General features: G+C 43.3%; 1 protein-coding gene across 1 annotated transcript; it reads left to right on the top strand.

The window, feature by feature from the left end:
* The first annotated feature begins 1,627 nt into the window (after positions 1–1,627).
* On the top strand, positions 1,628–21,237 carry LOC120526699. Its single transcript, XM_039749858.1, has 5 exons — positions 1,628–1,752; positions 2,733–2,851; positions 3,081–3,413; positions 10,191–10,502; positions 21,089–21,237. The coding sequence occupies exons 1-5, from the start codon at positions 1,628–1,630 to the stop codon at positions 21,235–21,237; spliced, it is 1,038 nt and encodes a 345-aa protein (XP_039605792.1).
* The last annotated feature ends 1,943 nt before the right edge of the window (positions 21,238–23,180 follow it).

Here is a 23,180-nt window from a genome sequence, read left to right as displayed (position 1 = left end):
GCAGACACACGTATCTACAGACTATGAACAAGCTCTGTCAAGGACACCAGGCGTGGACTGGTATTACGGGTGGGACGGCTCAATGTTCCTTACTTGGTTGGAAGGCCAGTTTAATGTATGGACTATTTGCTCCCCCAATACAGTAGGTGGCAGTCTTTCTGGGCTATGGCACCTGCATGTATACCCGTAGGACAGGCCGAGAATTGCACTCCTGTAAGACAGCCCTGTTATGGTCAATGGGTGCCACCAGGGGGAGCTGCAGGAACAGACTGCCCCCACTTTGTGGGCATGTCGCCATGTGGGCGACACCGGAATTACTCCTGGGTCCGGCATCAAAGAAGCAGAGCTTCCTGTATGGGAGGTCAGATTCAGGAGGAGAGCAGATGAGACTATTTGGGAGGTGTGGAAGGAGAGCTGCATTAATGGAAGGATATATGAAGAATGTGTATTATACGTTTATGGAAAGGATTTGGAGGTGCTATAAAAATAAAAAGAAAAATTCTTCTGTTTGAACCCAGAAAGTAGTTGTGTTGGGGGGTTTGGGGCACTGTTACGCCCCCTTCTGGTCACAGCATGTACAATCAACACCTGACACCCACACACAGTTTGACAAACACGAATACCTACCTACACACAGACTGGCATGTATGTTCACCAACTCCATGTAAGTCCCAGAGAGCTGAGTACTGTCACCCACAGACTGAGCACAAGGGTGAACTGTCAATAACTGGCACACATGTGGCCATTCACACGCACCACTTGACAAAAAGGAACTCGCACTCTGCGTGCACACTCAGTTACCAGCACACACACCCAAACTCACACAGACCGATACGTGTATAGTCTACTGCCAGTGTAGTAGCTCTCTGACACACACACACACACACACACACATTCTTTCACACATGCCCTCATATTCTGAACACAAAAGCTGCACACACTTTCTTTATCAGCATCCTCACATACACACTGGTGTGCACACGTAGCGTGACTCACACATTTGTGTGCTCTCATTCATGCGTTCACTCAGATCTGGTAACGGACACTTTGCATGCTCACATTTTGAAGACAAATGTGCAGCCAGACTCTCTCGAGTGCACTGACACACTTTGGGACACACATGCGCTCTTAACTAACGGCTCTGTGTGCTCATTCTCACATTCACATAGTGTTCTTAATGTCTTTTCACACACATAACACACCATTCTCATTTTCTCTGCTGCACACACACTCACACAACACACTATATGCACGTACGCTCCCCGCCACACACATCCCTTGCAGGACGACATGAGAGGGTGCTGAGCTAAGCCCTGTGTGCCTCCTGTCTGCTCTTCCTGAGGAAGTTCTTTTAGTTGAAGCAGTTAAAAGAAAAGTGTGAGGAAGTGACATTAGATGAGATTTTCTGCAGGACATGTACACAATGACACTGCATGTCACCCAGAATGGAAATGAGGAGGCCAGTTGAACCATACAGGAAGTCTGAAAGACATATCTATGTCTCCCCCTGCAGGAAATATCGGGTAGTGCTCCATAACTTGCAGTGTGTATGGCTGGAAAGCACAGAAGGAGGCAGATATGTTACTGCTTGACCTTCTTTATCTTTTTGCTTGTTGGTCGGACGATCATGTTGGAAAGCCAGTATGTCCGTTTGGGGTACCTGACTCCATGGAACCGTCAGAGCCTGGATCGCCTCATGGGTGGTGTGCTACAGAGCTCTCCTGTAGATACTGGGATGCACAAGGACAGAAGGTTATCGTGGTGGGGTGGCAGCTAAGCAAACTAATTTTACTCACAGTGGACACCGAACACATCCAGTAGCTGACCCAGCAATGTAAAGAAAAGTGATGGAGGTCAGCCTAGATCAGGGGTCCCCAGCTCTGGTCCTGGAGGGCCACAGTGGCTTCAGGTTTTCATTCTAACCCTTTTCTTAATTAGTGACCTGTTTTTGCTGCTAATTAACTTCTTTTGAATTAATTTTCGTTGACTTGCTTTTTAAAGATTTGTTCTCCTGAATTTCTTCCCCATTGCTCCGAATTTCTTCATTTATTTCTTTAAACAGCAATGAAATGTGAAGTGAGGGAGCCAACAGAAGACCAACTAAGTCAGGGCCTCAAACTCCAACCAGTTGCTTCATTAGGGGCTGATTCTTGTTGTTAATTAATCCCATTCTTTAATTCCATAGCTTGTTGCTGCTCTCTAAAATTGTTGCTTTTCTCTTTCTAAGAGCTCTGTTAAAATGTTTTGGACACCTGAGCAGATCAGCATTCATGAAACCTTCCCCTTTCTTTATTTTCAGATATTGTATGATGGATACCAGTTGTTTTGGCTCATTTTGTATCTCATTATTGTTTGGCTGCTAATTAAGGAAAAAGAAACAATTAAGGGGTCTGAGTCTTCAAGAGCAAGTCCATTAAAATTAATTCAAGTTAATTAGCAGCGAAAACAGGTCATTAATTAAGAAAAGGGTTAGAATGAAAACCTGTAACAAGTGCGGCCCTCCAGGACAGGAGTTGGGGACCCCTAGCCTAGAGTGTGTCTGCTGTGTCCTGCACTCTCCTGGCATGATGTGCCCAACTCTGAAACACCCCAGGGGAAGACATAACAGTTTTTTTCAAAGGGCCTTGCTGTGTGGTGCGGCTGCTGACGTTTAATCTGAATCAACGCCTCTTACCTATCACGCCCACATCACAGCCCAGGCTGGATGTTTCTCACAAATTCATCGTTCACAGCAATGAAACCACAGAAGAGATGGACTTCCTCCGAGGTCCACAGACAATGACAATAAACCGAGTGGTGGAAGCCACTCACAGCTTCGTGAAGGTCGGCCTGCTTACAGCTCTGCTCCTGGGTGAGTTCAATCAGAGACAGCACAATTAATGACATTTTCGCCGCTTACTCGAGTTTGCCAAAGCTGTCATGGCATACGTGATATCCTTCTTCTTACTTCCCCTCTTTGCAGACTGCTTTAGCCTTCTTATGGCCCTGTCCTTAACTTTGTGCACCACTAGCTGTATCATCCCTTATTCTGCCATGTCATCTCACCCTTAAGTGGCTCATGTTCCCTCTATGGTGCTTAGTTTCAGGTTCAACTGAGCTACAACCAGACCGGACAGAAGAGCTAGTGGCCGTCGGTGGAGACATCATGGTGAGCTGTCACTATGACAGGAGCATGTTTGTGTTTAACAACAAGTACTGGTGCCAGGGAGAGTCACGACGTAACTGTGTGATCCTGATCAGCACAAAAGGTCAAACGCAAGTGAAGCAAGGAAGGTTCTCTGCCTGGGATAACAGACAAGGTCTCTTCTTGGTGAGGATGGAGCAGATCGTCCTATCAGATGCAGGAGTGTATTGGTGTGCCATTGAAAAGATGTATGGCGACATCATGTCTGCAGTTCGAGTAAAGGTGCAAGGTACGCTCCACTTTGTCATCCTGCTGATGGGCAACGGGGTCACACGAGGGATGATCTGAGTAAGACAGGGTGAAGTGGCTCTGTCAGATCTGTCCTGGAAGGGACTTGAGTGGACTTAGCTGTTACTTCAGTGGCTTTTGGGTGATGTTACATGTGCCAGTGTTCTGTCAGAGGGTGTAGGACAGGGATCTCCAACTGGCTGCAGGTTTTCATTCTAACCCTTTTCTTAATTAGTGACCTGTTTTTGCTGCTAATTAACTTCTTTTGAATTCATTTTAATTGACTTGTTTTTTACGATTTGTACCCCTGAATTTCTTCATTTCTTTTCTTAAATGGCACCCAAATAGAAATGAAATGTGAAGTGAGTGAGCCAAGAGCAGACCACCTAAGTCAGGACCTCAAACTCCAACCAGTTGCTTCATTAGACGCTGATTCTTGTCGTTAATTAAACTTGTTCTTTAATGCCATGGCTTGTTGCTGCTCTCATTGTCCAATAGAAAGACATTTCTGAAATTGTTGATTTTCTCTTTTCTAAGAGCTCTGGTAAAATGTTTAGGGGACCTGAGCAGATCAACACTCCTGAGACCTTCATCGTTCTTTAATTTCAGATATTGCATGATGGACACAGTTTGCTGGTCATGCTTTGGCTCATTTTGTGACTCGTTATTGTTTGCTGCTAATTAAGGAATAAAGAAACAATTAAGGGGCCTGAGACTTCAGGGGCAAGTCAATTAAAATGAATTCAAAAGACGTTAGTTAGCAGCAAAAACAGGTCACTAATTAAGAAAAGGGTTAGAATGAAAACCTGCAGCCACTGTGGCCTTCCAGGACTGGAGTTTGAGAACCCTGGGGTAGGAGCTGTTGTGAGTGTGACTGAGATGTGGTCCAAATTTATCATAGAGGATTTATCATAGTGTGTCAGCACTAATTCAGAGAGTCTCTGGTGTAAGAAGAACACAAAAAAAATCAAAAAAGAGTCCCAGATCCACCCCGTATATTGGTCTTTAATCAAAAAAAAAGAGTAATCACTAAAGACTGATACTGAGTTTCTTTATTTGGGACTGACATGGTAAGGTGTACTGAATGAATTTATCGTGGGAGGGCAGGAATGGTGTGAAGGAGGGCAGGAAGTAAGGACATCCGTAGGGACCGGAAGTGAAGTCATCAGTAGGGCTGGAATAAGGTCAGGAACAGACGGAAGCGAGTTGTTTAACTGGTTTTATCTTCTGGCCGTCTGAGGGGAGAAAAAGAGAGGCATTAATATTCAGTGCCAGCCCTCTGTCTGGCGTTTCATTACCCTGATTTGAACCCTTTGACTGCCTCCCAAGCTCACGAGTATGACACTGGGCATTGTTGGTATTACTTAGAGGGTACCAACACTGCTGTGGATGTGCCAGGAGATATCATCCGTCTCAGAACATTTTAAAAATTGCCCTAAGTAAGTCATCGTTATCTTGAGTGTTCTTGGGAGCACCAAGAAGTTTCAGAGAGTGCTCACCTTTATGAGCTTTATGTCTCAGGGAATGGGCTTTCCGGAGTATGCTAATGTTATTTTGGGGAAAAGGATATGCCAGAGCTGTCTTAGAGGGTACCTGGGTGTGTCTTAATATTAAAAAGGAGTTTGCAGTGTCCATGGTTTTCTCAGCTGGCATCTGGAGTTTCTTATATGGGTCTGTTTTTGGAAAATGTTGGACGTGCTCTGAGTGGGAAACACGATATCATTGAAGAGATTTCCTCACCATTCTCATGTTGGGTTATTTGCATGACCAGTATCATCCAAGAGGATGCTTGAGTATGTTAGATCGATCTCAGGAAGACACAACTCTACTGGATATGCTATTGTTATCAGAACTTCCCTGGGTGCGTTAATGTTATTACGGGGAAAAGGATATGCCAGAGCTGTCTTAGAGGGTACCTGGGTCTGTCATTACTGTCTTAACAGTTACAAGGAGTTTGCAGTGTCCATGGTTTTCTCAGCTGGTATCTGGAATTTCTTATATGGAAAATGTTGGAGGTGCTGTGAGTGGGGATCATTGAAGATATTTTCTGACCATTCTCATGTTGGCTTATTTGCATGAACCAGTATCATCTGAAAGGATGTTTGAGTATGCAGATGCAGCTCTACTGGATGTGCTTTTGTTATCATCAGAACTTTCCAGGGTGTGCTAATGTTATTATTGGGGGAGTCACAGGTGTGCCAATGTTATTTTAGAGAATTTATGAGAATTCTGATTTCACACGCTGCCGATATGACTGTAGATGTGCCAGATGAGACATGAGCTGTCTCATCAATCTGAGAAGCCTTTCTAATTGTGTCTGTTCCTGGGTGGACCAGAACTGTCCTGGATGTACTAGTGCTATCTTGAATGACAATGGCTCTGTCCTGGTCTGCCATTGTTCTCTTAGTTGGTAGACCACCTCTACCTCAAAGGAAGTTCACCCTGTCGAATATCTGCCTGTTATCTCAGAGGAAGCTCTTTTCTGTGTGAAAGTCTTATTATTGCAAGTACCTGGGTGTATCAAAGATGACTTAGAAAAGCCACTAATGCTGGTTTGGAAATGTGGTTGTTATCTCAATGGGTACCATATCTTTCTAAAGGGGTTAAAGAAGTCTCCTTATTTTTTAGAAGAGGAACAGTTTTGAGCATGCCAGTGTATCTTTGAGGGTGCCTAGTTGTGCTTGATGTTATCACTGGTGGTGTTCCACTTGCCTAGGGCTGCCAACCACCCTCATTTTCCTCATTTTTAATCTGCCATGGACTGTCTGGGAGGATCTTGTAAAACTTTGAAAATGTCTGGAATTTTGGTTCCTAAAATTTGAAAATCTCCAATTCCTTATCATTGGTAAAATTTGAAAGCCGTACCCCAATCAGCATTACCAGAAGTAGTGCATACACTTTTCCCCAGAATTTTCACTTCCATTCCTATAGTAAACAGCACAGATATTGAGGAGAACAGTCCATGTCTGTCTAACTTGGCTTTTTCACTTCATCTTTTAAATTCAGCTTTATCTTCTTGGCGAGTAGACAAGTTCACTATAAACGTTGTTCCTTTCCTTAATTACAGTGGATCAGTGAACTGATTACCACAACTCACAAAGAGTTTTCTCCCTGTCAGGTAGGATTCAAACCAATTTAAGACCCTGCCAGAGAGGCCCACCCATTGACTAAGGCGATTTCTAAGAATGTTGTGATCAATGGTGTCAAATGCGGCACTCAGATCTAAGAGGATGAGAACAGATAAATGGCATCTGTCTGCATTTACCCGCAAGTCATTTACTACTTTAACGAGTGCAGTTTCTGTGCTGTGATTTGTTCTAAAACCCGACTGACATTTATCAAGAATATCAGGTTTATTAAGGTGGTCATTTAACTGCATAATGACTGCCTTCTCTAGAACTTTACTTAAGAAAGGCAGGTTAGAGATGGGTCTAAAATTTTCAAGAGCCGAGGGGTCAAGATTATGTTTCTTAAGAAGGGGTTTAACTACAGCAGTCTTAAGACAGTCTGGGAAGACCCCCGTATCTGATGACGAATTTACTATGTCAAGAACATTATCAATTAGCACGCACGATACTTCTTTGAAATAATTTGTTGGTATTGGATCAAGGACGCAGGTGGAAGATTTTAATTGAGAGATTATTTTTTGTAAATCAGGTAAATCTATCCTAGTGAAAGAGTTTAATTTGTTTATAACAGGATGCTGGGGTTTAGGAGGATCCTTAGTGTTGGGGAGATATACTATGTTATTTCTAATATCATTAATTTTTTAGTTGAAAAATACAGCGATAGCCTCACAGGTTTTACTGGAAGTACTTAGGAAGAATTCCTTTGAGTTACCTGGTTTAGTAGGCGATCTATTGTAGAAAATAAGACTCTGGGATTACTAGCATTGTTATTTATAATCTTGGAGAAATAGCAGCGCCTCTCAAGATGGACAGTGTTATTGTATTTTGTTATTTTAGCTTTTAATATTTCATAGTGGATAGTTAGTTTAGTCTTCCTCCATTTACGCTCAGCTCTACGGCATGTTCTCTTTAAATCAGACACTCTTTGGGTCTTCCATGGTATACCAATGCTAGAAGATTTTTTCACTGTCTTTTCAGGTGCAACTATGTCAACAGCAGCTCTCACTTTAGTATTAAATCTTTCCACCTTACTATTTACATTGTCCTCGCTATTATAGTTGGCACTATAAATGGACTGATTGCTTAGAATGTTTGTAAGTTTTAAAGCTGCTGCCGAGTCAAAGAAGCCTTTTTTAACAATATGCTTCTCATGGGTGTTTTTTATCATTATTTCTATATTAAAAAGTAGAAGAAAATGGTCTGATAGACCGATATCAGTGACCTGCTTTATATCAACTTTCAGTCCTTTAGTAATCACTAAGTCTAACGCATGACCTGCTTTATGTGTAGGCTGATTTATGAGTTGTCTCAAATCAAAAGAATCCAGGAGGTTCATAAATTCTTTTACTTTTAGATCACACTGATTATCTATATGAAAATTAAAGTCGCCAACTATTAGGAGTGTGTCATAGTTAGTAATTAAAATTGACATTAAGTCAGAGAATTCCTCAAAAAAAGACGCATTATATTTAGGGGGTCTATACACGGTGTCGCAGTAGGGGGCAGTAGTGCTCCCTTGAACCCTCAGGTACCACGCTAAACACCTGGTAAAATTGCCACAATAATTATATTTATTATAATTATGTGCACCAAGCACCCTCCACTCCACTATATTCATAAAGCACAATAACAATAATAAACCAATAATCAACAATCCTCCACTCCCAGACGCATTGCCCTCCTACCACCCAGCTCAGCTCGTTGTCTGGGAGTTCCCAGAGTCCTTTTATTCCTCCTGACCTGGAAGTCTTTCTGCCCAACAGTTCCACAAGTCCTTATTCCTTCCGGGTCAGGGTAAACAGTACTTTTCTTCACCCCGGAAGCCCGTCGCTCTTCCTGTGACGAACAAATGAGTCCATTGGCCTCCCGACAGCGACTCCCAGTGGCCCCCAAGGTATCCAGCAGGGCTGTGTATAAAAACGACATAGTCCATGAGGCCCTGCTGGAATTCGGGGCCCGTATATGCTCTCGGGAGAGCTCCTCCTAGCGGCCAGGGGGTGAGGGCCGGAGTAAAATGCCGGCAATCCACCACAACGGAAAATACTAGAACTTGAGAATCTCCATGAACAACAACAGCGAGATACTCAAAGGACTTGAACTTACCAAAACTGACATCTTTACATTTTAATCGGCTCGAGTAAATGTTAGCCATTCCGCCTCCCTTTTTCCCCTGGCGGTCTACACGAGTAAAACTGTAATCTGGAGGCGCAGATTTGATTAAAACAGCCGTGCCGTCTGAGCTAAGCCACGTTTCACTCAGGGCAATAAAATCTATTTTTTTATCACTAATAAGAACTTCTGTTTACAGCGATCGGTTCGTAGCGTGCATTGTGGCAATGTTACTTTTCTTGGTGGTTTATTAAATTACGGATTTTTCAAATGTTCGTTTTTTACCCTGTGCTTAAAACTCATTAAAAAAAAGTGTTTTTACCGAGCAGTTCCAAGCACTATAGCGCAAACTCTTGCAGTGTTAGTTTTCTCTGTGGGGGAAATTACTTCAGGTTCTTGGGTAAAAATGAAATCTTTCCTTTAAATTGATGCAAAGTTCAGATGGGGAGCATCCACCCTCAAAGAAGATGCCAACTACAATGCTGATGTGAATAACATGAACGGTGTGTCAACAATGGCATGAAATAATATATAATAATAAAGGAAATATATTTCACAAACATTTTTTTAAATTGATTTTATTAAAATGAAATAACATTCCATACAAATTACTCAGATTTAACATTTTTTTTTAAAACAAATCAACCCCCACCCCTAAAAAAGAGAGGTAGGCTAGCAGAGGAAAACTTTAAGCTAGTAAAAATAGGTAAATACATTTTGCTTTACTTCTCACTACATACATACATTAATAAGTGAGTAAAGATAAATGGAGTAAAAGATGGGAGAGAACCTGCTTCATCAATTTAAAAGCTTATTTTAAATTATTATTGATTAGATCCTGCAAAGGATTTTAAAAAGTGCTGCACTGATCCTCTAAGTGAGAATGTGATTTTTTCCAGTTTCAAATAGTATAAAACACCAGTTACCCACTGACTTAACAGAGGTGAGTTAGGATTCTTCCAGTTGAGCAGGATAAGTCTGCGTGCCAATAGTGAGGCAAAGGCAATCACAGTTTGTTTGTCCTTCTCCACTTTAAGCCCCTCTGTGAGCCCACCAAACGCAGCTGTTAGTGGATTAGGAGGGATTGTGACCCCAAGGCTGTCTGAAAGGCATTTAAAGATTTTGGTCCAGAATGATGTTAATTTGGCGAAGGCCCAAAACATGTGGCCCAGTGAGGCTGGAGCTCGATTGCAGTGTTTGCAGGTTGTATTTTGCCCTGAAAACATTTTAGAGAATTTTAAGCGAGACAGATGTGCTCGATTATATAATTTTGAGTTGTATAATTGCATGCTTTGCACATATGGAGCTCAAGTGAATTCTGTGCATGACTACCTTCCACTCCTTTTCTAGGATGTTGAGTGAGAGACTTTTTTTCCACTGTCCACTGGGATCTTTGACAGGGAGGGACTGTAAAATACTTTTATATATTACAGAGATGCTGTCTGTGTTCTCAAGACTGATGGAAACGTTTAAACTTTGTGCAGATGTGCTGGAGTCTCCGCTCTTCACGCTGCCCTCTTCTTTTTGTCTTCCTCCTACAGAGCCCGTGGCAGAGCCCACTCTTATGTTCCTTGACTCCCCCAACATCTCCTGCCTGGGGCTGCCTGTTAGGATCAGCTGCAGTTCTGCTCGAGGCTCCAAGGTCGAGTATCGGTGGCACAAGCACGACACTCACATGGACAGCGCCCTTGAGGGCCCCCCCACTTTCACTCTGCAGTGCCCCCACATGCAGGACTCCCAGGCATTTGTCTGCTCATCCTTCAACAGTGTCAGCAGAAGAACCAGCAAGCCGGTCACAGTGCAGCTGTTGCCACCGACACAGGGGGTCTGTACCTTCCATGTGACTCTCCCCGGTAAGTAACGTGCTGCTGTGGCCAAGATGTGAGGTCGCTCATTCCACGGACACTCAAGAGCTCACACTCTGAACCATTATAAGGTGGGCAAGATGTTGCAACACTGCTTTGCAAAAGTTAAATAATGAAGTATCAATGCAAGCCGGTCATTCAGTCCAACATATTCTTTAGTCGCAGAATACAGTGTAACCACAAGGGGGCACCCCTGAGCACCAAACCCCAGACAAAATAGGAACCAGCACAGCTTTAATCTCATATAACTAAATAAATGATTTTATTTGACAACTGGAAGCTTTTGAAATGAGCGTCAACCAGACCAACACAAAAGTGAATTTGCCTCTCGACTCAGACTTACTAAGGGTATGCGGCTGACTTCTTTTAAATTGGACCCAGGAATCCTTCCAGTGTCGCAGCAGTGGTCCTCCAGAGCACTTCTGGGTCATAAGGAAACTAGGATAGTCTTTCCCTCTAGCAGCACCCAAGGACCACAACAAGGCTGCTCTTCTACACTTCAACCTGTGGGTTATCACTTTTCAGCGTGTCTTACAATCATTAACAGTTTTTTAACCAGTCAGTCAGCTAGTCAGTCATCTGCTAACTCACTTAGTCCTGAACAGGGTTGTGAGGGTCTGCTGGAGCCTATCCCAGTTAGCACAGGGCGCAAGGCAGGAGTGAATCCTAGACAGGGCACCTTTCCATTGCAGGGTGAACACACCAACCACACACTAACCCCACACTAGGGCCAATTTAGCATCACCAATTCAGCTGACCTGCATGTCTTTGGACTGTGAGAGCACCCGGAGGAAACTCAAGTAAACAAAGGGAGATCATCAAACTCCACGCAAGGAGGACCCTGGTTTGCAAACCCAGGTCTCCTTACTCTGCTACCACTACTCCACCATGCCACTCATTATTAACCAGCAAACTCAAAGCTTCAGGGATATCAATCGTTCTGGCAAGGAAGCCTAAGTGATTGTGAATCAACTTCAGCTGCTTTGGTGCAAATGAAGAGGCACTGGAGAAACAACAGACCGCCCTGGTTCTGCAGGTGGTGGCCGCAGACAATTGCTCTCTCTTTATCCTTTCTGATTGATTCTTTGCTAGGCTGCCATTTTGCTAGTGTTTTTGTCTGAGGAGGTACCTGAAACAGATTCAGGTTGCACAGGTAACCCAACTCCCATCTACAGTATATGTTCTGTCCCAAGACAATTTGCTGTGTCTCCCAGCACAGCCTCAAAAGCATGGAGGAAATACCAGGAGATGGGTCCATTACACGAGGAGAGCAGGACAGAGCTGTAGAAGGGCATCAACCTGGGAGATGTGAGAAGAAACAGCAGGAGCACTGCCAGAGCCTTACCAAATGACCTCCGTCTCACTACTGGTGTGCAAGTTTCTAACCAAACTGACAGACTCCATGAGGGTGGCATGAGGGTCCAACTTCCTCTAGTGGGGCCTGTGCTCACAGCCCATCACCATGCAGCTAGATTGGCGTTCGCCACAGAACACCACAATTGGTCGCTCCACCATTCATTCTTCATAGATGAGAGGTGAGCACGTGTAAAGATGCTGTGGAGATCATTATGCGGTCTGCAACATCATCCAACATGACCAGTTTGGCTGTGAGTCAATGATGGTCTGAGGAGGGTCACACAGACCTCCATGTGCTGGGTAACAGTACTCTGACTGCTGATGAAGTCCTCAGAGTCATTGACAGGCGTTATGCTGGTGCACTGGGCCCTGGGTTCCTCCTGGTGTAGGGCAATATCTGCCCTTATGTGGCCAGAGTATGTACAGTAAGCATTTCCTGGATGGCCAAGGCGTTGATGCCATTGACTGGCTGCAAGTTCTCCAGCCCTGAATCTAACTGAGAACCTCCGTCATGTTATACATCGGTCCATCTGACACATCTAAGTAGAGATACAGACTGTCCAGGAGCTCACTGATGCCCTGATCCCCCAGGACCTCATCCACCATGCCCAGATGTTGTCGGGAGTGCATACAGCCCCATGGGGTCCATACACACTACTGAGTCACATTATGAGCTTTCGTGGTGCAATTCACGTAAGTTGGATCAGCCGGTGATTTCAATTTTTGTCTTTGGTTTTTGATGTGATGTTAGATCAAAGGGCTGCTGATTTTGGTTTCCATTTACTGTTGCCACATCATTTTATGCTCAATGAATCACATAGTGTTACTCTGTAAAAATATTCCACTTGAGTATTTCGTTCATCGAGATCTGATGTGTGATTTAAGTGTTGCCTTAAGTAAATATGATGGGTAAACGCTAAGGGCACTGATGTGTTCTGGGAGATTGCTCTACAATCTTCTAAATTAGCGACTGGGCCTACACTCTTCATATTCTACTGCACAGCCCAGTTTGAGAACCAACTGAAAACCGAGACTGTAATACAATCACGTAAACCTTTGCAGATCAATAGTTATTAAATGGAATAAAGCGTGACTCTCCGACTCCTGGGAATGTGCAGCTGACGTAACAAACTCGACTTCGACGTTAGAAAACATTTAACAGGGATTATGCAGGTGTGTTGTATAATCAAATGATTTGTCTCTCTGAGAAACGACAGAGGTTAAATTGAACTGGTTATTTTTTCCCAGAATCCCCACCCATGACTGGGGTCCAAATGCTATTTTTACGTCTTTCTTGCGAATGTAAAAAAACCTGGCGCTGAGGTGTCACCCACTGCACTCGACTCCCAATCCAGGTGGTTTGTTGTGTGGTGGGTGCAGCAAAGCAAAATCAGCATATGCTTCTAGTCTCCTTGTCCTTGTGTATGTGTAATTCCTTTGTTTATGTTAATATTGCTTTTGTGTATGTGTCACATTATTCTTTGGTTTTTATGTATCCACATTCATACAATACAATACAATTTACTTTTGTATAGCCCAAAATCACACAAGAAGTGCCGCAATGGGCATTAACAGGCCCTACCTTTTGACAGACCCCCAGACTTGACACTCTAAGAAGACAAGGAAAAACTCCCAAAAATAATGATTGTAGGGAAAAAATGAAAGAAACCCTGCGAAAGGCAGTTCAAAGAGAGACCCCTTTCCAGGTAGGTTGGGTGTACAGTGGGTGTCAAAAAGAAGGGGGTCAATACAATACAATACACAGAACAGAACAAATCCTCAATCTATACTAATAAAAGGCAAAGCCCTCACTGACTGACTCACTGACTCACTCACTCACTCACTTATCACTAATTCTCCAACTTCCCGTGTAGGTAGAAGGCTGAAATTTGGCAGGCTCATTCCTTACAGATTACTTACAAAAGTTAAGCAGGTTTCATTTCGAAATTCTACACGTAACGGTCATAACGGTCGACAACGTCCGCCATGTTGAACTTTCTTATTTATGGCTCCATCTTCATGAAATTTTGTAGGCGGCTTCCCTGCGCTAACCGAAACCGATGAATGTACTTATTTCGGTGGTATGACACCACTGTCAGCTGCCATATTGAACTTTCCAAAGTCACTAATTCTCCAACTTCCCGTGTAGGTAGAAGGCTGAAATTTGGCAGGCTCATTCCTTACAGCTTACTTACAAAAGTTAAGCAGGTTTCATTTCGAAATTCTACACGTAACGGTCATAACGGTCGACAACGTCCGCCATGTTGAACTTTCTTATTTATGGCCCCATCTTCATAAAATTTGGTAGGCGGCTTCCCTGCGCTAACCGAAACCGATGTACGTACTTATTTCGGTGGTATGACGCCACTGTCGGCCGCCATATTGAACTTTCCAACGTCACTAATTCTACAACTTCCCGTGTAGGTAGAAGGCTGAAATTTGGCAGGCTCATTCCTTACAGCTTCATTACAAAAGTTAAGCAGGTTTCATTTAGAAATTCTATGCGTAACGGTCATAACGGTCGACAACGTCCACCATGTTGAACTTTCTTATTTATGGCCCCATCTTCACGAAATTTGGTAGGCAGCTTCCCTGCGCTAACCGAAACCAATGTACATACTTATTTTGGTGGTATGACGCCACTGTTGACTGCCATTTTGAACTTTCCAACGGTCTTTGTTACTTATGGGCCCATCTTCAAGAAATTTGGTACACGGGTTCCCAACGCTAACTGAATCCTACTTACGTACATATATACGTCCATAGCCTGCAGCTCGGTCACCGTGTGATGCGGTGTTGGGTCCCCCATCCCAACACCTCCCACGTTGTTGCCTGCCTGCCTATATAAGGCCGTCTGTCGCTCTGGTCTCTACATTCCCTTCCTTGCTTCGCCACGGGATTCACGTCTCCCTGCTGATAACTGCAGCCTTTTTATTTAATCCACGACTTCTCCGCTGTTTAATTTTTCGTTTATTACGATTATATTACAGTGTTCAGGTACCCATTTCCTTTATCATTCCAACCGTACCCCCATTACCATGTCTATCGAGGTGATCACCATCGATCAAAGAACTGTCACTTACCGAGTGGTTTCCATGCCCGGAGATGGCACCTGCCTTTTCCATTCTCTGTGTTACATATTGCACGGCCATATCAGGCTCACTCTTGATATCTGGAGAAACATTGTGTCTTATGTACTGAATGACTGGGACAGGTTCAAGGTGTGGACTGATGACGGTACAGGAGATAATTATACTACACAGGAGCACTAGAAGAGAAATGCTTAAGCCCTTCACCTATGGTTCTGCATGCGAGTTGATGGCTGCCGCTGAATTGTTCGGTTGTCGCTTTCAAGTGTACCGAAATGGCCAAATATTTACACCTTTGGAAAACCGCCAATGCCTCTTAAACATCTTAGATTCACAGGTGACGATTTCAGTAGTGGACACTTTGATGTTTATGAATGTTTAAACTCTCAAAAGCTGGATGCGAAGTTATCGATGAAACTGGTTGTGTACTTACAATGCTTGACAGATGCCGAATGTCACTTCAACACAAGTCCTACAAATACTGTCGTAATTGAAACAAACCATGAAACTCAAACCGATTATGACAGCAGCAATCCAAGTTGTGAGATTTGAGACAAGATTACTGTTCACATGGCCAACTGTACGTTGCATGCTTAAGAGTTGCCTCAGCGCACAGCTTAGTCATATTACAACCGGAGGGCCGAACTCACAACGTGGTATACAAAGAGATCCTTAACAAATAATTTTTGGTATATATTCCCTCAGTTTAAAAAGGTTTACTTTTCTTCTTAATAAAAATTTTAAGGTAGTACTTCGATATTTTGCTAGTCTTCAAACATAATATGCTACCGAGGCTCTCCGTTTGTCTGTCCAGGATTTGAAATCACCTGTAGCTCGCAAACCGTTTGACCTATTGACCTGAAATTTGATACACATATACTACGTGATGTCTACTGTCCGCTTTCGGGTGATGATTGACCTCCAAGGTTATTCCTCGATTTATTTTTATTTTATTTTAGAATCAACTAGAATGTGGTGCGTGCGTATGGGTGCCGTTCTCATCCCTACCACCTTCACCATCACTTCGTCTACCTCTCCATATCTTAAGGCAGATCGAATGCTTAAGTGCCAGCTTATGTGAAAAATTAAGAAAAACGTACAAAGTAATTGCAACACAAACACAGACTTACCGTATATAGTCGTGTATAAGTTGGGTCTTGAAATCCAAAAAAATCGATCCTAAAATCAGACCCCAACTTATACACCTGTTGAAAAATGCAACAGTTAATTTTTTTTTTACATGTTCTTGCTTCCTCCAATCTCGCACCAGTTTCTCAGACACATCGAATTTTGTTGCAGCAGCGCAGTTACTAATTTCTTTCGCTATTTCAATAATGTTAGATCCCGGAATATAAGCCGACTCGGTATATTAGCCGACCCCCTTCTCTACCTACTAAACATGTATTTGCCGATGACCGGTATTTAAGCCGACCCCCTTCTCCAAGCAAAATTTTCTAAATTTCCTTATAAGTGTCTCTTCAGGTATACTTATCATGTTTATCGGCGAGAATTTGAGACTGCCGGCATTTTTAATGGAAACCAGGAAGCGATTGCGGAGAAGTTTGGTAAAATGAAACCTTTGTGTTGAAACTATATACGCAAATATGGTACATCAGCGGGTGGATTTCCGGAGACTGGTTATAAATTTGATTAACTTAAATACGCAATACAGTGGACCCTTGACTTACGAACTTAATTCGTTCGCGAAGGCTAATCCATAATGCGTTCCGAACCTCCCACTGCAACACTTACTTAACCTTTTCATAATAAAAAAGGGTTGTATAATGTGCATAATTTACCAAAACACCAATAATTTTTCTAATGTGCTAACCAAAAAGTTATAAAAAGTGCCTAGCCTACCAGAAGTATGCTACATTAAGCTAGGAGCATGGCGGCGCGCATGGTCGCAGCAGCTCAGGGCTCTCCTTTTCAGTGCACTTTTTTGTTGTTTTTGTACTTTTTTTCCTTGTTTGTGCACGATCGGTTCGGCGAACATCCGCTACACCCGTCAGAACCTTATAGACATCGGTGTCCAGAGCCAGACATCTGTTTCGAGTGTTTTTCATCACATGCACAGCATTGCGAGACCAGCGGGCTCTCGGTGGATTGATGTCGGGTCTAGGAGACAACACAGATGGAGGAGGGAAAGAAAGCAGAAGCAGGGCTGCAGATCCGGCGTTATGCTAAGGCTAAAAAACAACCATACAAGCCCTATACAGAACTTTTTTTCTGCACTGAAGGAGCTGCTTTTAATCTCATTGTAGATGTGTATAGTGACAATAAAAGGCATTCTATTCTAGAAACAACAATTTCATACTGTACTCACCTTTTAATTTGACATCTTTGGGCTGCAGGAAGGGAGGAGGAGGAGAATGAAACGGAAGGTGGTTATTGTTTAGAAGGAGCCTCCTTATGCAAATCTTTTCTTTGTAAAATTGTCGAGATGGTGGATTTCGACATGCTGTACATATTAGCGAGATTGGTCACACGAACAGCACTCTCATATTTCCACACAATTTCCATCTTCGTTTCGATTGTGATCACTTTCTTTACCTTCTCTTCCTTCCTTCCTTCCTTAACAATTATGTGTCTTGATTGCATGGTCTTAATGAATTATATATAGGTAAATCACTGCAATGACCGAAATTACATCCACAAACACATGTATCTGGGCTCCGACTGACGCTACTAACGCTCTCGGTTGTTTGTTTACAATCGCGCAAGCGGATACAGGTGACCGCATCCGTTGATCGTAAATCAAAACAAAAAATTTTATTTTAAACTTCCCGATAATTTATTATAAATTTTATTAATAAAATCAACAACTAAAACACTTTTTTGAATAAACTCTTTATTTAATTTAAAGTACCGGCATGCAAAGTTACTTCTTCATCTGAAAGATGGCTCTGTGGTTTCATCATTATTTACTTCCGTATTCATCCGCAAAACTGGCATTGCGCTGGAAATCTTGAATCTGAAACGATACTCGTTGTATAAACCGACCCCCAAACTCCAAGCCAAAAATCTAGGAGCAAATCCTTGGCTTATATAACGGGATCTACGGTAATATCCGCTTCATCTGATCAAACGCTCCATCAAAGATAAAGGATGCTATTATGATAAAGGTGTATGATTGTGAAAAACACAAATCAGTGCAAATGTTGCTTCTGAATAGTTTGGGTATTACCGCGTGGTCACGTAGGCATAATAGAGAGAGAGAGAGAGAGGTTAGGAGCACATGCTGATACAGCGGTTATCCGAACCCACATAGAAATTAAAGGCCGTGTGCTCCGTGGTTACTCTCTCAGGTGGGCGTTAGCATATCGTAATCTCTTGGGCCAAAAGCATGATGACCGACAAATTATACGGTAAAATCAAGTCCTGACTTATCCGCAGCAGAACTTATCCACGAGTATAAACAGTAATCAGTTTTAACGTGAAAAGATGCTGACGGAAGAAGAGAAGAAGCGGGCTGCTAGAGTGGAGAAAAAGAGCTGCTCACAAAGCAGCAAGCGCATCACGAGAAAATGAATGGTAAACATACAGAGAAACAAGATGAAAATTAGGAATGCTCAAGTCAAGTGTATTCATCACACGTTATCGTGCTGGTATCACATAATGCGATTTAGATTTGTTCAGAATCCCGGAGACCTCAGCCATCAAGCTGCCTCCCCCTATTGGCCATTCCACAGCTGAGTCAGCGCTGGGCCAGCCAATCTGAAGTAAGGACCCCTCTACCCCACGATTCCTGCGATCCTCCATCAAGGATGATTTTACCTTAGGCAGGCAAAAGAACTTGGCAGGTGGGCAGTGGCACCAAGTGCCACATTTGAGTACTAAGAAGAGAAACAGAACAGGTGAGGGTTAGTAACAAATTATAACTATCATGCTACTTACGTTTTAGTTCTAATGACTAACAACAGAGATGCAGTCTTTACAGTAAATCAGCAGCTCTAGTCAAGGTGTGCTAAACTGAAGTTGTGAGTCTTCAGCCGGGGTTTAAAAGCTGAGACCGAATGGGCATCTCTTATTGTAGCAGGCAGACCAGTCCACAGTTTAGGGGCCCTGTAACTAAAAGCTCGACCTCCCACTGTTATTTTATTAATCCTTGGAGTCATAAGCAGACCGGCATCTTCAGATCTTAATGTGCGCTCTGGTTTGTAAGTCATGATAAGTTCAGACAAGTAAGCCGGACCTAAAACGTGGATTTTGAAATCTGCCCTAAACTTAACTGGTAGCCAGTGTAAAGATTTAAGAACTGGAATTATGTGTTTGCATTTTCTTATTCTTGTAATAATTCTTGCAGCAGCATTCTGGAGGCTGTATAAAGAACAATTTGAACATCCAGTGAACACCAGATTGCAGAAGTCAATCCTATTAAAAATAAATGCATGAATTAATCATGCCTTTGTTATGTGCCTTGTGTTTTGTGGCTGGTCCCTCAAGAGGCGGGGCCAACTGCCTATCACCGCTAGGCACTGCCCTCAGCTCTATAAAGGCAGATGCAACCCACAGTTGCTCGCAGTTCATTTGAATGCGCTTAGGAGTTGATGAGGGTTTATTGTAATTCTTGGCATGCTTTATGACTTGTTGGATTATTTTGACCTTTTCATTTTGTTCTCGGATTTAATTTCAGGACTTTGGTCACCTTGGATTACGTTTGTGCTCCATGGAACTTCTTGTTATCAAAAAGCACTTTTGTGAAGAATAAAATCTTTCTGTTTATGAAGATTCTGTGTTTGCCCTTGTTACTAGCTGGGTTTGAGGGGTTTTCTCATTACCAGTGCAGATTTTTGTGGATATTTGTTGAGAGTGGTGGCTCTGAGGCTAGAGATGTGTGCCAGCAATTGGAAGATTGCCAGTTCGAATCCCATAAACACCAGAAGTGACTCTACTCCATTGGGTCCTTGAGCAAAAGGCCCTTAACCTGCAATTACTCCATCCTGGGTATGACGTTAATGTGCATCCAGCCTTGCAAGCAGGTCCTCCAACTTGCTGGGAGAACTTGGGGATTGGTGGCAGGATTGGCACTCCTGCCATTGTGAATAGCCTCACACTGTTCCATGGTGGTGCTGAGGCATCACCCATTGACGGCTGCACTCGGATCAGCATGGACTGCCCCTCTAACCCTAACTCTTTCTTGTGCTTGTAAACTCTCAAACAGCATAACAATATTTTGGCTTATCTTTGGAGAAACAGATGACTGGCTTTTCTGGGGACAATTATTTAATAGCCCTTTCATTGTCCAGTCTCCAAGATGGTTTATCTGAAGCTGGCAACAGTTGATTTTGACATCAGATGTCACCAGTTCTCTCGCTCTTTGAAGGTGGTTAGTATAAGGGGTCATCTTCTTTAAGTTGGGTCAATAAATAAAAATATTCTCCTGCCCATACCTGCTCCAAAATTTGACACCTCAGTTTAAATCCTAGGCCTGACCAATGTCATGATTTGCATGTCCTCCTGGTGCCCACTTGGGTTTCTCTCCAGTTTGCATCCCCCCTTTTCAAAGTCATGAAGTGGCAATTTTAAAGAGGCCTTGTGTGGACATTTGTGTATTTGTGGGGGCCTTACAATGGTCTGACTTCCTGGCCAAGTGCTGGTCTCAGGTTCTCACCCATTGCAACATTGAAATGGACTGAAAAGGTTTGAGAATGTAATGGAAATGATCATCCGTGGGTGGTGTGGTACTTATGGGTCATTAGTTACTCATAACCCATGGTTCAAATCCTGCACCCAGTCACTCTCAATGTGGTGTCTAAATGTCCTCCTGATGTCAAAGTGGACTTCTCTTCACGAAATTCAGTTTCCTCACACGTCCCAGAAGTGTGAATTCGTAATGCCAAACTAGCCTTGTGTTTGCGTTTTCGGGAACTAGTCCAGGGTTGATTCATAGGTGTTGTCCGTCTTGACCCTTTATTGGACAAAGTCGATTCAAGAAAGTTATGATATAATAATAACATTCGTGTTGTGGCCAATGTCTAATTGTATTCATTTACCTCTGATGAGGGGCGTCATTGAGAGATGGTGGAAGCCACCTGAGAAAAGGGGCATCTGGATGATTTAACAGCCATATGATGGACTTATTTTTTCTTCCAGTGACTTCCTGTAATTCATGTAATTTGTCCACAGGAGGGGATCACTACCAATGTCCCATTCCAGAAGTTAAAACGACTCAGCTTGTGAAGACAGTAGAGTCCATGAGGAGCCAGGCCGAGGTGACACTGGGCACTGGAGATGCCGAGGATGCCATGAATGTCTCTGTCAGGTGTGCCTTTTAAGCTCAATGCCTTGACATCCAGTTGTGGTGGCAGAGAAGCCCCGCTCTAGTATAAGTTGACAGGTGGGCACCGATCTACTGGTGGTACAAGTCAGTATGAGCACCACATTAGGGTCAGTGAGTCTGAGGTCAGTCCAGCTCTTATCTGGGTGTCAAATTAAACAAAATGTGCACTGAAGCCACTGAGGGACAGGAAAGCACTGCAGTGCAAAGAAATCAGGTGAAGAAATCAATCCATGACCTGAGCCATTTATAAGCCTCACTTTCGGTCTTCAGCCATCTATGTCTAAAAACGTTACTGAGTGGCAAGGGCAGTGTATTTACGAGAAAACCTGAGTGGGACTTCCTGTATGTACACTTGAGGCCTGTGAGTTACTTTGTGGCAGTCAAATTGTCAAACTTCAAACCACCGTCAGCACGTAGGCAGATAGGGCAGGCATGCCAACAAGAGCATTAGGTATGATAAAAGTTTAAAATGTACTGTGCAAGAGGCACAAGTGAGCTCTATAAAGACAACCACACTGACCATAACTGCACAGTATGAAGAAGCCAGTCCAGTGTCCTCAACCACACCCTTTGTGTCTTTTCAGCTCCAAATGGCCTGAGATGTATATCTTGTATGAAGCTGCACGCTGGGGGCTCCTGTCTTGCATCCTGACTGCTCTCCTACTCACTCAAATGTGTTCTAAGGTAAGCTGAGTATGCTGTCCGGAAAAACTACCGAGCACAGCCATCTTCAGAAACAGCAGTAATGGAGCAGCACTAAGGGCTCGGGAGATTAACTCTACCCTATTTGACAACGATGAAGCATGGTGCCCACCGGCATTGAAGAGTTACCTAAATTAGATGAAATAGTGAAAAATGAGGAAAGACAGGGATGATCATAGGGAGAAAATTACAGTAAGTCTGAACAGGTAGAAATGAAACTCCATCTGCTTCATTAGATCTATGATGTTTATATGAAAGGCACTATATAAGAGATAGATAGATGTGAAAGGCACTATATAATAGTCAAGTCAAGTTGGTCCAGACACACGGTCCAGTCCTACCCTCCGGAAATGACCCTCTATCAGCCGCAGCCAGGTGTTATGTGGATGACCACTTGGCCTGGTCCAGCCACTTGGGTCCCCAACAATGAGGATCTTATGAGCCGGATCACCCTCAGGGAAATGCGCCACATGGCCATAGTGCCGTAACTGACGCTTCCCTCACAATGCAGGTAATGTGCTTCATTCGGGACTCCATGAACAACACAAAGTCAAACCAGCGGTACCTAAGGATTTTCCGGAGAGACACAGTACCGAAGGAGCCCAGTCTTCGTCTCTGGTCACTGAATAGCGTCCATGTCTCACAACCATATAGCAAGACAGGAAGCACCTGGGGCCTCATGTTTAAACGGTGCGTATGCACAGAAATGTTGTGTAAGAACTTTTCCACGTTCAATCGCGATGTATAAAACCTACACTTGCCGTAAAGCCACGCACTTTTCCATGGTACCTCATGCCTTGTTGTACGCAAGTTCTCTGCTTGGTTTTGCAGACTGGCGGCACCCAGCGTCAAAGCAATGCTACTGTTCCTGTGTGGTTACTCCTTATTTTCCTGACACGGCTTTATAAATACACTAAAACTAACCGCATATTGTTTATTAGTGTAATGCATCTGATTGTAATTAACTTGTAACAATATAATGGTCCAGGGAATAGCCATAGTATTCCAAATACCATAACTGCTTTAGCGTTGTTACTCTCACTTTTTCTTCTTCTTCTTTCAGCTCCTCCCGTTAGGAGTTGCCACAGCGGATCATCTTTTTCCATATTACTCTCACTGCACCACTCGGAGTATTTATATCACTGTATCTGAGTGTGAATCACAGCAGCAGCTGATCGGAAAGAGAATTATCGGTATACAGCTTCAAGGACACGCTGTCTCAGCCACTGCAAAATG

The sequence above is a fragment of the Polypterus senegalus genome, chromosome 3 (genome assembly GCF_016835505.1).
Source record: "Polypterus senegalus isolate Bchr_013 chromosome 3, ASM1683550v1, whole genome shotgun sequence".
Classification (NCBI taxonomy): domain Eukaryota; kingdom Metazoa; phylum Chordata; class Cladistia; order Polypteriformes; family Polypteridae; genus Polypterus; species Polypterus senegalus.
Note: the sequence above shows the minus strand (reverse complement) of the source record. Positions and strands in the feature narration are given on the sequence as shown.

Bases quoted from the DNA above. Each gene is read 5' to 3' on its own strand.
- LOC120526699 (XM_039749858.1), top strand. From the start codon at position 1,628: ATGTTGGAAAGCCAGTATGTCCGTTTGGGGTACCTGACTCCATGGAAC. The intron at 1,753-2,732 runs GTTATCGTGGTG...CATCGTTCACAG, and splicing joins GGGATGCACAAGGACAGAAG to CAATGAAACCACAGAAGAGA. The intron at 3,414-10,190 runs GTACGCTCCACT...TTCCTCCTACAG, and splicing joins AGTTCGAGTAAAGGTGCAAG to AGCCCGTGGCAGAGCCCACT.